This window comes from Microplitis mediator, chromosome 4, assembly GCF_029852145.1.
Source record: "Microplitis mediator isolate UGA2020A chromosome 4, iyMicMedi2.1, whole genome shotgun sequence".
In the NCBI taxonomy this organism is placed as follows: Eukaryota; Metazoa; Arthropoda; class Insecta; order Hymenoptera; family Braconidae; genus Microplitis; species Microplitis mediator.
The window spans coordinates 9,526,113-9,540,147 of NC_079972.1; the positions used below are offsets into that span (position 1 = coordinate 9,526,113).

Here is a 14,035-nt window from a genome sequence, read left to right on the forward strand (position 1 = left end):
GTAACAAAATGTAAATATGACGTTTAAAATGATAGAAAATAAAACAGGCTTATAACGGATAGTCGACTGTAATTAAAATATCGGGTTAAAAAAATTGTCAACGGACATAAATATAAATTTTTTACAATAATTTTTAACATAATGAACATAAAATGTCAATTATTCGATATAAAATGATAATATTATAAGATCAATTTTTATTTTTCAATAAGTCATGAAAAAAAAATAATAATAATAAAAAAAGTATTAAGTATACGTATACTGATAGCACAAAATTTCGACGGAAAACTTATATCTTATTGAAGTTATCGAAAAATTTGCTCATTCATATTCATACACCACAGCTGTGGTTCTATCAGAAAAAAGGGAAAGGCTGAGTCGAAAAAAAATAAAATAAAATAAAAGTTTCCGTAAAAAAATAAAATAAAATAAAGTAGAAAGAATCTTTCTCGCTAATAAATTTGAATCCAACCTCAAAAGTTTTTAAACTATCAGCCTTTAGAATAAAAATATCTTGTCTTGATAAATGGTACTTTTGCAACATAAAAAGTACCGAGGAAAGTAATCTCATTTTCCATTTGAATTAATTTTTTTTATTTAATTTAGAGTAGAGGAAGGTTTAAATATTTTTTGGAATAGTTGCAAGTCCGGTCAATTCATTAAGTTGATGACAAAATTGGAAAAAAAAACCAAATAATAATAATAGTAATAATGAAAAGAATGATGAGTATAGTTGAATGTGAATTACGTAGAGAGCTTACGGAAATACGAGCTTGGGTATTGTGATTGTTCCATTTGAGAGGATAACTTTGGAGAATCTCAATGGAAATGTCTGACAGAATAGAGTCCTTGGAAACTTTCAAGAGAATAATACCACTTAAAATTGACTTAAACTCACTCTCACTTACTATATTGCTCTTTGAGACTGTCGTAACCCGATTTAGTTCACTAGTAAGTTAACTTTTGTTTATTAACTTTCTCTAAATAGTAGTGAATTGATATTTTTAATTGACAAAATTATATTTCGAGTGTCTCCGTTGAGGGGAAATTAAAAAAATATAATCTGTCTCCACACAGAAAAAAAGTAGGGGGGCGGGAGGCAAAATGGACCCTTGGAATTTTTGCTTAATTTACGTGATTCAAGAATAAGAAACCTTTGCGATGTGTTTGAGATTGTGCTTTACTTTTAATTCGTCTAAAAAAAAATTTCTGAACTTAAATTTGAAATTAATGTTTTTTTTTTTTTTCAAAGCTTGAAAATAATCTAAAAGTGGAACCAAGACCATGTCGGCCACGCGCTGAGTGCTTTTACAGTTGAGCTATCCGAGCTTATGTCCATAGCCCGTTCAATGGATTTGTATACAAAACAATAAAATAATTAAGCGCGAAAAATCAATTTTCTGAAAAATTTATTAATATACAATTGAGATGAAATAAAATAATAAACGAATTTTAGTAGATTTCTTAGAAGGCCCATTTTGCCCGGAATTTTAATTTTTTATTTTTGGAGCATATTGATTACGAATACATGGCAGAAGACTAGAAAAAGTAAAAAGAGTAAAAAAACAAATATTAAGACTTTTCATGGGGGGCCCATTTTGCCCCAAATTTCAAGATTTTTAATTTTCAACAGACGCGGCACATTGAGATCAAATACATGGTAAGGGGCTAGATGGTAAATCAAGTGAGAACCACTGACGATATTAGCCCATTTTTCTGAAGGCCCTCATTTGCCCCCCTTTCTCCTATTTCTTAGCAAAAAAAAATTTTACTAGCCCCAAGAAACTTTTTATCTTTAATCCATAATTCTGTGTACTTCTTAATAAAAGTTATGTGTCGAAGAAAATATTTAAACTTATTGATTGATGAAATTACAAATAAATGATTATTTGAAAAAATTTTTGAAATCTTATTAGCACACGGAAAAAAATTAATCGTGAATGCAACATGATGCAGTCATGTTGCATTCACATGATGAAATCATGTTGCATTCACATGATGAAATCATGTTGCATTCACATGATTTGTCATGTTGCATTCACATGATAGTCATGTTGCGGTAACATGAGAAAATCATGTGGCATTCACATGATTTGTCATGTTGCATTCACATGATAATCATGTTGCGGTAACATGAGAAAATAATGTGGCATTCACATGATTTGTCATGTTGCATTCACATGATAATCATGTTGCGGTAACATGAGAAAATCATGTGGCATTCACATGATTTGTCATGTTGCATTCACATGATAATCATGTTGCGGTAACATGAGAAAAATCATGTTGCATTCACATGATTTGTCATGTTGCATTCACATGATAATCATGTTGCGGTAACATGAGAAGATCATGTTGCATTCACATGATTATCTCATGTTACCGCAACATGATTATCATGTGAATGCAACATGACAAATCATGTGAATGCCACATGATTTTCTCATGTTACCGCAACATGATTATCATGTGAATGCAACATGACAAATCATGTGAATGCCACATTATTTTCTCATGTTACCGCAACATGATTATCATGTGAATGCAACATGACAAATCATGTGAATGCCACATGATTTTCTCATGTTACCGCAACATGACTATCATGTGAATGCAACATGACAAATCATGTGAATGCAACATGATTTCATCATGTGAATGCAACATGACTGCATCATGTTGCATTCACGATTAATTTTTTTCCGTGCAGTATGTTTTTCTGGTAATCTTGAAATTAGGATATGAACAGCCTTGGATTTCATCAACTCATATTTTTGTTATTTTTAAAGATGATATTTATTATTTAAAGTACTTTACTGAGCTTAAATGTTATTTATAAAAAAATTGTAAAACGAATGTAATTGAAAAAGCGATCGCATTAAAAGTTGAGAAAGATTAAGAGAAGAATTTATTATTGACATTTTATTTCTCGAATTTCTCCGTAAGCTCTTGAATCCGAGTGAAGATCGATTGGACGGGTGGGCAAATGATTTAATAGAAGAAAATCCTCTCGATCTTCATTAATCCAGGTACAACTAATACATTCAACACATCTATCTCTATATATCGAGCTCTCAGTCCTAATATATTGTAAACGGTTTTATGAAATTTTAAAAGGATCATTTTTTTTTTATACTTATTGACAAATAAATTATTCAATTTCATAAGAAATATGATGAAAATTTTTTTCTTTATAAATTAAAAAAATATATATTTATAATAATTTTATTAAATGGTTTTTATACATTAGCACTGAGATTTTAATAAATGATTACGTTTTTTGATAGGACATGGAATCAATCCAGAAAATATATACTGCGTTATGATAATGATAATAATTTATAATTATGAATGAATTTGATAATACGGTTGCAATAAAGTGCTCAGCATGATTATGAATCATGAAAATCAAGGAAGTATTCTCATTAAATAATTTAAAAAAAAAACCTTTATCCAAACTAGAATTGAAATTTGAAAACAATATTTACATTTTTTATGAACGTTTTGGCAAAAAATCAAATTTTATTTTACATGAATATTTTTAAACAATTTGGTTCCGGTAATAATGACAATTTTTTTTATTTAAATTGTGTTTTGTTCATTTTTTTGGTGATTACAAAAAGCATTATTTTGCGACATTTATTGAGTCATACAAAACTTATGAGTCTGGTGTCTCATTGGATCAACCCGTGTCAAAAAAATTACTTGATTTTGACTTGCATTTGACTTAGTTAACTTGATTTTGGCTACACTTACTTTTTTCAACTTCAATATAACTTTTTTAACCCTATTCCGGTGTCACTGTTTTCAGCACCCGTAAACATTGAACATAGGCCATTTGTGGCCACCGCTTATTCAACTATGTTATTCTGTAAGGAAAAATCTGAATAAATTCGTAGGTCTTCTTTGGACTTCTAACTATGCGATAAACTTGTTGCCAGCCCCGAAAATCCCTTTTTTAATAACCATTTTCATTAAAATTCGAAAGCATGTAGGCTGTTTACAGTAGAATACTCGGACACAAACGACCCATGTTCAACCGATAAGGGTTAACTTAAAAATTTAAGTCAATTAAATCAAATTGAAGTCATGATTACTTGGATTTGACTTCAATGACTTAAATTTAAGTCAACTAAGTCAAATCCAAGTTAAACTTGACTTGAATATGACTTAGCTGGCGTAAATCGGTACTAAGTAAGACAACTTAGTCAAAAGCAAGTCAAAACAAAATGTGTTTTCATATTTTAAAATATGTTTCTCATTTATTAAAAGAAGAACGTAAACTTACTTTTGTATTGATAGACTGCTATATTTTCAATTTTTAAATTTACGCCAAAATCAAGTTATTTTTTGACCCAGGAAATATTTAGAACCATTTTTGTATTCAAATTCCTCTATACACTTAAGCGTTACTGCATTTTTTTATTAAAGTAAAAAAATCATAAAATTTACTCATGTTTTCATCGATGAGAATACTTACTTATTGATTAATTTAATATGAAGAATGATCATTCATATATGTAAAATTGTCTTTTTGTATTGTTTTATCTTCTTATATGTAAAAATGTATGACATTTTACTTTATATATATATCATATAATTAATCATTTCAAAACAAATATTAAAATAATAATAATAAACATTTAAAATGACTCACCAACACATGGATTATGATTAACTGCGGAAAATATTTTATCGCAGCGTTTTTTTATTTGATTTCCCGGACAAATGCACCCGAACATCGGCGACAACCGCAATTGTGTCCAGGCATCGTGACAAGCTTCTCTGTAAAATAAAATGAATTTATGATTAATGATGAATGATTGAAAGATGAAAAATTGAAACTACAAATATGAAAAATCAATTTGATTATTATCTATTATCTCAAATCAGTAATTATCAGTAAAAAAAAAAAACTCCGTATATATTTTTCCTAATCTGTATCTAATCGTAATAGTGATACATATTTTTCCAAAATATAATAATCAGCGAAAGTATATTCCATAATTTTTGTGGTAATTTGTTTTTTGTATAAATTTAGCAATCAAAAATATTTCTAATTTTTTTTTGCGCATCGCTAATTTTATAAAAAATTCGTGTTTTTTCTTCTTATCATTCTCAAAATTTTAGAAACCAAAATTTAAATTTTTGATTACATATTTTATTGTTAAAGAAATGACTCATATATTTGATGAAGTACTAATTTATCAAAGAATCCATCATAGATACCAGTATCGTTAAAATTTTTGTCAAACACTAGAAAAAATTGATAAGAATGAAATGCCATTAATGTAGAATAATTTGACAGTAAAATTGGTCGGTGGTTAAAAGATGGAAGAAAAATGTTATAGAGTTTGGTAGAGAAGTGAAGCTTGCGTTGTGTGTCTGTAAGTGTGTGTGGGTTTGTGTGGGTGTGTGTGATAGGTAAAATTTTATCAACGCTAGAACCACTAGGGCAGTGGATGATTAGCGTCGTTATCTAGATCGTTACACGCGGCTGGTGCAAACTATTCCGGGAACTTGGCGAGACACATCCACCTGAGGCCTTACGGAATGCGAATTATTCCAAATCGTTGGTTCTTGCATTCGTGTGTGAATGCGATTAGATATATCTCCGATGGGAATTTACGCCTGCGAAAATCTTGTCGTGATAATACTGAATAGAATCATTTTTAATGTTTTTATGACAGTAATTATTACATTTATTGAGGTAGTTTTATCAATAGGAATATTTCAAGTGCATAATCCACATAAACTTTTTTTTTTGTCAATTAATTCATGAAATAATTTCATTTAACAAAAATAGTTTACAGATTTTACTTTTTAAGATCAATAAGCAATTTTTTTTTTCACTGATTCGCAGACGAAAAGAACTCAAAAAATCAACCCTTCGACATACAATAAAATTTTTTACAAATCAAAATAGGCGAAGCCCCACTTTTGCATATTCGTCCAAAATTTGACTGCGTAATCAGTAATGACATATCCCAATGCATAAGTAATTTTTGGATCCACTTGTTGAATTCAGCAAATAATTCAACGCATAATATTTACTATAAGATGCGACTCTTGCTCTGACTACTTTAAAACTTAAACTTTACAGATTAAAATTATACTGCTCTTTAATGGTTTCAAATAAAATTAAATACAATAATCCCTAAAAGTCACGAGATCGGAAGGACAAACAAAGTACTAGAGTATTAAATAATTAGTAAATAACACGTTTTACCAAAATAATTTACCGAAAATCGAGTGCTATAATGGGAGTGAAAAATTCAAGTATAATAATTCAAGCAGGATTTAATACTTCAACACAAAATTCTATAATTATTTTTAATTTTACAGTATTAAATAACTGTGCTGTCATCAATACATTATTCTAGCAAAATTACTGCTTCGTGTCCTAACGACATTTTTGTTTTACCGGCATTAAATAACGATAATTAAACGCTCAGATTATATGCATAATAAATAAATATAAACTTCGATCGAGTGATAAAATTGAATTAATAAAAATTTTCATTATAATTAAACCTTTAAAAAACAGATTTTAAATATACCATAAAAAGACATCATTAAAATCGACATAAAAAAAATATTTGATCGTAAAAGTAGATTCTCATTACACTGTGAATATAAATCAAAGATCTGAATTTATGAAAACTCAAATGCCCTCAAGAGAACGTTGAAAAATTTTTATCCCAGCATAGAATTTTAAGAAGATGAAATATTAAAAAAAATAAAAAATATGTAAAACGATTGACTCTGTGGTACAACTCTAAAACTTCACATTGTTTCCAATTTGGAAAGTATGAACAAAATTTAATTTTTGAATTCAATCTTAATCATCGTGGCCATTTAAAGTTAGGGTAGAAGAAACATTTGTGGCCGCCGCTCCATTTTTGGACATATAAAACATTATTTTAATTAATGAAAAAGTATAAAATAAAATTTATAGTGCAACAGTGTAATAAAAGTATCTTCGTACACATTTGAGGAATTAATTACATCATGGCGTCTTTTGCAAATTATTTAATTTTAATTTTTGAAGTGTCCAGAACTAGCCCTAAAGAACCCAAAACGGTACCTCTACCCTACACTTTATTTATACTGACACACATACAGCCATCACTCCGGAAATGATCAGATTAGTTTCCTAAGATCTCAAAACGTCGGGATTAATAGAAATTTGAAACTAGAAAATTGCAATGAGAACAAAGAGCTTCCCGGGTCTAAAAAATAACTTGATTTGGACTTTTTAGACTTATATGATTTGCTTTTGACTGAATTAACTCGATTTCGACTGCTATAATGTTTTTGACTTGCATTTAACTTAGCTAACTTGATTTTGGCTACACTTACTTTTGTTTTAACTTCAATATGACTTTTATAACTTGAACATTTAAGTCAACTACAGTTGACTTAAGACAGTTGATTCGTGGACAATTAATCCGCCGACAATTGATCTGAGCGATAATTGATCCAAACTGTAGTTGATCCGCTGACAATTGATCCAAACGATAATGCAAACAACATTATTAGTTACACACCCATTAACACACCCATGCCTGCAATGGTACTGAAAAAATTATCTAGTGAAATTAATTCACAACAGAATCAAGTACTATAAGGATAAACTACCACCAAATTTTATATCATTCGGTCAGTTGTTACTCAGAGGAATTGTCGGAGGATCAATTATCACTTGATTGAATTGTCGCTAGGATCAATTGTCTATAGATCAATTGTCGCAGATGAATTGTCGCGGATCAATTGTCTTCGGTTCAACGGTCGTGTCACCAAGACAATTTGGTCAAAAGCAAGTCAAAACCGAATGTGTGTTTCATATCTTCAAATATGTTTTTCATTTATCAGAGGTTATCAAATATTTTCGGCTGATTTTTTTTCGGAAACAAAATCTCTAAATAAAAACTACAGACTACACATTGATGCACTACTGTCTAATCTAGTGAAGTGCGCTTTAATTTTTTGATATTTGTTTGTCTGTAATAGAGAAAAAAGTGCAAACCCTTGTTATAAAAAAAAACTTAAACTTTATTTGCTTTTTGTCTTGCTAGATTTGGTTTATTTTCAATTTTTCAGATTATGCCAAAATCAAGTTATTTTTTTGACCCTAGTTCCGTACATTTTAAAAATTTTTTATTTCCTCTGCGGGAAGTATGAAATAAATTTATTTATATTATAATTACGGCTAAACTTACATAGATTACTTTTACGAGGTGAAAACGTAATACGCTTAAGTCCGTGCGGCCAAAAGTTTTTTAAAAAGAAATCCTATGTCTTAAACCATATGTTTACATTATTTATATCTAACTATGCATACCTTCATATATTTACATCTATATATATATATAATATATATATTACTGTTGCACATTTTCAGACTCCGACTTAGACTCAGATATTATTTTCGTGCAATAATACAATAATAAAATATAATTTAACTGCATTGTGCACATCTAGTCTCATATAAAAGATAATATAATGGTAAAAATAACAACAGCATAAAACTAAAATATACTTTAATAAATTTTCAATGGTTTAATTTTCAAAAATACTTTTATTATTATTATTTTTTATATAATTTCAATATATTTGGTACCAGCTTGCGTTGTATGGGTAGACGAATAAAAAAAAATTTTGTGTATCGATTATTGATTATTATGATTTATGCTAATAAATATATATTTAATAAGTATGAAAAAGTGGATTTAATAAAAAATGCGTATGTAATAAAAATGAAATGAAAAATTTATATTTATATCCACAAGTATAAATGTTAGATGGAAGAGAATATCTTGAGAGGTTTATAGACTCTGTTGCTTGCTACGGGATAAGAGTGTCTCTCTTTTGTGCAGCAAACAATATTGCCTCTCGTTGAAGGAAAGGAAGATTTATGAAACGCTTGAAACTTTAACTCGAGCTAAGATTGGCGCCAGTCCTAACGTTTTTATACTTATGTAATAAATGATAATAATAATAATAATTTTTATAAAAATAATAAAAGCCGAGTAGTTCTCTTTTATTAAATTGATGGTATCATTTTTAGCTGTGTAATTAATTTGAGGTAAAAACAAAATAATGGAAAGAAATAAATGAGGGAAAGCACCATAAAGTCTGGGCAAGTAAAATGGCGATTCCATTCTCGGAAACATTTTATTGCAATTAAATAAATGAAAAAGCAAAATGATACGTCATAAAAAGTAATTCGTGATTTTTTTTTTTTTATTGTGCTTAAAACAATGTTTAGTGTGTAATAGAAGTTATAAGGCGCACAGTCTAATATTCGTAGAAAAGTTTGATATGAAAGAAAAATTAACTGGCTATACTTTTATTTGCCATTGAGATTAAATTCATTTCTCAGAAAAAAATCGAAACTTTGGAAAAAAGTTCTTTATAATTTATTTTGGTAACCATTGCCATAATATTATAGTAACCATTACCATAATATTATTACTACCATAATGTATGGTAAACATTACCATAATACATGGTAAAGTTTACCAGAATATTATATCGGAATGTTTTACATATATTATGGGAATGGTTACCAATATATATATAGAGTTTATTTCCATATGTACTTACTGTCTGAAAGCGAATTAGTGAAAATCACGTGACAATCACTGTTTGTCAGTAAATAGCCACTTATTTCTACACGGTAAGAAATGCATGGCGTATAACACCATGCTAGTATGGTCTCAAGACAGATACTAAAATAGTATGTAAAGTATTCCAAGACAGTACTGTAATCAGTCCCAGAAGTATGGCGTTATTTACTATACAGTATAGTACTGCAGCTATTGTATTGCTCCCACGTATGCATAGCAGGCACGGCGAAAAAGCATGGTCTTGAGACCAGTACTACAATGTCGAGGGCACAATGCTGCTAGTTTTTCCCGCCATAATTTCTGGCGTTTCAATCAATGTATACTATCGTATTACCACCAAAACTATATAGATGTAGTTAGACTAGGTTTATCGGCCAGAAGCAATGTGGATACGGCAATGGAGTATGGGCCTGACGGCCATACTGACATTGCGGCGACCGCGACAACTATTGCCAATGGCATACTTTTCCCGCAATGGTTGAATCATCTATGCATACAATTTTATAACCTACAAAAATCTTCGATACCATAGAGTATAGCGTTCACGCCCATACTGGCATAGTGATATCCGCAAAATATTTCGTACCGTGTAGTGAAAAGTATACCGCTATTTAAATTAGTGGCATACTTTTCACTAGTAAACAGTGAATAGTTACTAATTTCACTATTTCAAATTTAAGAGAGATAGGAACCGTTACAATGTGGTTATAGGATTTGCTTCTATTTGCTTATGGAAACTATTCCTATGAGTATGGTAATCATTACAATAATCCTATTATCATGCGATGTGGAATGATATTTCATAAACGTACTAGGAACGGTTACTATAAATTTCTCTCCGTGTAATTGGTGAGTTTTGATGAAAGCATGTTTCTGTTTGAAGCTGTAGTCTCGAAAAAAATCATAAAACAAATCAGCTTTATTACTACTTATATTTGTCAATAATATATATTTAGCATTTTTGATTTCACTTAATGCATTTTTGTTTTTACTTAAATTTTATTTTCACTAGATCTGTAAGTGAATTTTAAATTCCTGTCCTAATTGGCGGGAAGAAAATTGCACTTTTCTGTTATGGAATAAAAAAGCAAATATAGATATGCACGTGCAGTATTCATCTCTCAAACAATGACAGAAATTTGAACTTCCGCTTGCAGATCTGGTGAAAAATAGCATGCACACCTAGGGAAGGAAACAGAACATCCCAACCCGCGTGTTCGCCAACCTCGTTTTCAGATCGGGTTGAAACACGCAAGATGGAATGTCCTACTTTATGAACATATAGATAATATTTTATTTAATAAAAATTCCTGTTGGACAAAAAAATTTATGGTTTAATTATAAAATTTTTTTTCATGAATGTTATCCATGAATTTTTAAGATACAAAAATCAGATGCTATATTACGAAAATATGGACTGTTGATAGCAGTATGTTTTTCTTACGGTGTTAAAAGTCAGGTAAAAATTTGTGAGATTGACATATTGACAGTAAACACAATTTATCACTTCTATATATATCTTCTTTCATATTTTTCACTCAATCTTTTCTTATATAGCAGACATTGAATTTAAATCAGAAAGCAACTGAAAAAAATGGGGTATCTTTAAAATTTTAAATCACTAGCAACATTTCGTTTACATTTTCAGAACAATGTTATCGCTACTAAAACTCGGGAACTTAAAAATATTTAATTCTCAACAGGTTTCCGAGTGAACAAGTCATTAATAAAAAATTTTTTCTAATGAACACAACCGAATTTACAAGAAATCATCTAATCTTTAAATTATCTAATTATTATCTAAAACATATTAAATTTTTTTTTTTAAATTTATAGTAATATTCCATTATTTTCTTAGTGTTCCCATGTGACCCCGAGGCTTCTCAAAACAAAAATATTTTAAAAAATGAAACATTATCTAGAGGTACTCCAGTAAATTTATAAAGTTTAAATTAAATTTAAACAGCCATAATGCTTGAGTATAATGATAATGTATAAAATTATAGCTATTACGTGGTAACTAATTGAAAATTTACATAATTTAAGTCTTTATAATCCACACAATTCATGTGAAAAAAATTCAATAAGTAATACCTCAAAACTATTATTTACAACAATAAGATGATAAATAAATTAATTATGAATGTTAGATATTAAGATAGATTTGAGCTTGAGAAAACGTGACTAGGACTTAGAATAATATCACTATCACTAGTAAGATGAGTAGAAGGTTAGCAGCCCTTGATTAAAATTCAAAGTGCCGTAACCAGAGAAGCGTCATGAAAATTTTCAGCCCTCTTGTGGCAACTCGTTTGAGCTAACGCTCTTCACATCCCTTTGCCTTTATTATTCCTTTCTGACTGCAACACACACCCACACACCCACACACACACACACACACACACACACACACATACTGCGAACTAACGTCTACCTCACTGCAGTTTATAGTTTACAGTTTCCAGCAGCAACAGCAGCAGTAGCAGCAATTTGCTTACGACTTTCACTTGGTAGGACATGTAAAAAGAAACACAAACTCTACGTGGGGTTACTTGACAACTCATCCGCAATCTTGAGCAATGTCAACATTTTATACACTCAAAATTCAGACATTACTGTGTACTTGTTATTTTTTCATGTTCTTGTAACATCAATTATGTTAAATATGCCGCAATATTCTGATATTTAAATTATTCATTTTTATCATGATGCGATATTGCATCTAAATAACATAGCCCTGGTAATTTGTCAAAGTCGGCTTAGTCATAAATTACTAAACATTTTTATTTACTGTAAACAACGCAGATTTGATACAACTAAATATTATGCACAATCCAAAAATTTATTGTCCATAAATAAAAACACTACAAGTTCAAAAATTAACCTAGTTTTGTCTGCCCGCAATGCGATTGTTTTATAAAACAACAGATCAAAAAGAGCTTAAAATTTCTATAAAAGATCAAAAACAGATCAAATATAGACCAATTAGTACAATGCAGTCCAGTCGGACTAAACTCAGATCAAATTTTTCGACCTGGGATATTGCGCATCCTACATGTGTGCGTTACGTATGTGAATCAATGGAAATCATTTGTTTTGCTATAAACAACGACTGACATTGCGATAAAAAGACCAAACTTATCAAGAGTTTTGATCATATAAAAATGTTTTCCGCATATGGCTAATAGTAGGGAAAGTAGATTATGTTAAATAGTACCGATTAAAGATTTTTGATGACAATAACGATCTTCAAATTTTCGTGTGGAAATTTTTTAATAACTAATGAGATGTTTTCGTGAATAATTTATGATGCTACTGATAGTTAAACATCGTTATTTAATTTAAAATGTTAAATAATTGATAAACTAAACGTTACATCAATATTCGCAATTACCTTTAACATAACAGACTACTAACCATAATACAAGTTTCCGCCCGGCTTAAACATTAATAACTATAGACAAACCATATACATTACTAATTAGTTAGACAACGTTTGATCTACTTGCATCTCTAATGCTTCAAGTAATATCACGGTTCAGGTGGTTGAATCAAAATCTATGTATTATGTATATATTCTACTGCTTGCTTTAAAAAGATCGATTGTTGGCCTTTATATCAAAATATGAAATACAGATGTAATTATGAATAAATAAATGATAAAAAGAAGAGGGCAACACAGACCTCATAATTTTTTATGAATTAAAATTGAAAGGGACAAGATAGAACTGAACTTTACATCGCACGGAACAAAAATTGTAGTTCTTCCAACCACAATATTGTAGTAGCGCGTACTCCAATATGTGGTAAAAGATATTACATAAGTAATACTGATAACTAAATATTGTGGTAAACATTGATGATTATAATTGTCGTCACTGCACGTGTGGTTGAGGTTACTCCAAGCTGTAGTTAGCATTTCTTTACTTCAACTTGTAGTAACTTCAACTACAAATTTTGTTGCAGCAACTACAATTTTTTTTCCGTGTCAATTAAATTGAGCTGGATAATAATAATAATAATAAGGCCAAATGATTGATTCAGAATTCATAAAATTTGTTTTTTAAGATTCAATTTTCAATAAAAATTTCTATGTGAGGATTAATTTTGATTCCTGTACAGATTGTTATCTATTTGTAATTATATCAGCCAAAACAGTGATTAAGTTGACAAAATGGACTCAAATAATTCCCTCAATACCAGTGTCCTGAGGTCCATATTCGTCCAGCTATGTGATAATGTTAACTAGTCAAATTATACTATAAATTTTACTAGCAGTTTTCTATTACCTGTGTAAATCCTATTAAAACTAAGCGTTTAAATCTTTACGTGTAATAATTTTAGCATAATTATAATTGTAATTAACATGTAATGTAAACTCTTTACTATAAATTTAGATCGTT

General features: G+C 29.5%; 1 protein-coding gene across 3 annotated transcripts in view; it reads right to left on the bottom strand.

Moving 5' to 3' along the window:
* Nucleotides 1-14,035, bottom strand: part of LOC130666554 (uncharacterized) — a 255,052-nt gene that overhangs the window by 56,485 nt on the left and 184,532 nt on the right. For all 3 annotated transcript variants that reach the window (XM_057467666.1, XM_057467668.1, XM_057467667.1), the window contains one exon: nucleotides 4,658-4,785. In XM_057467666.1, coding sequence (XP_057323649.1) covers nucleotides 4,658-4,785 — 128 coding nt within the window. The remainder of the gene's footprint in view (nucleotides 1-4,657; nucleotides 4,786-14,035) is intronic.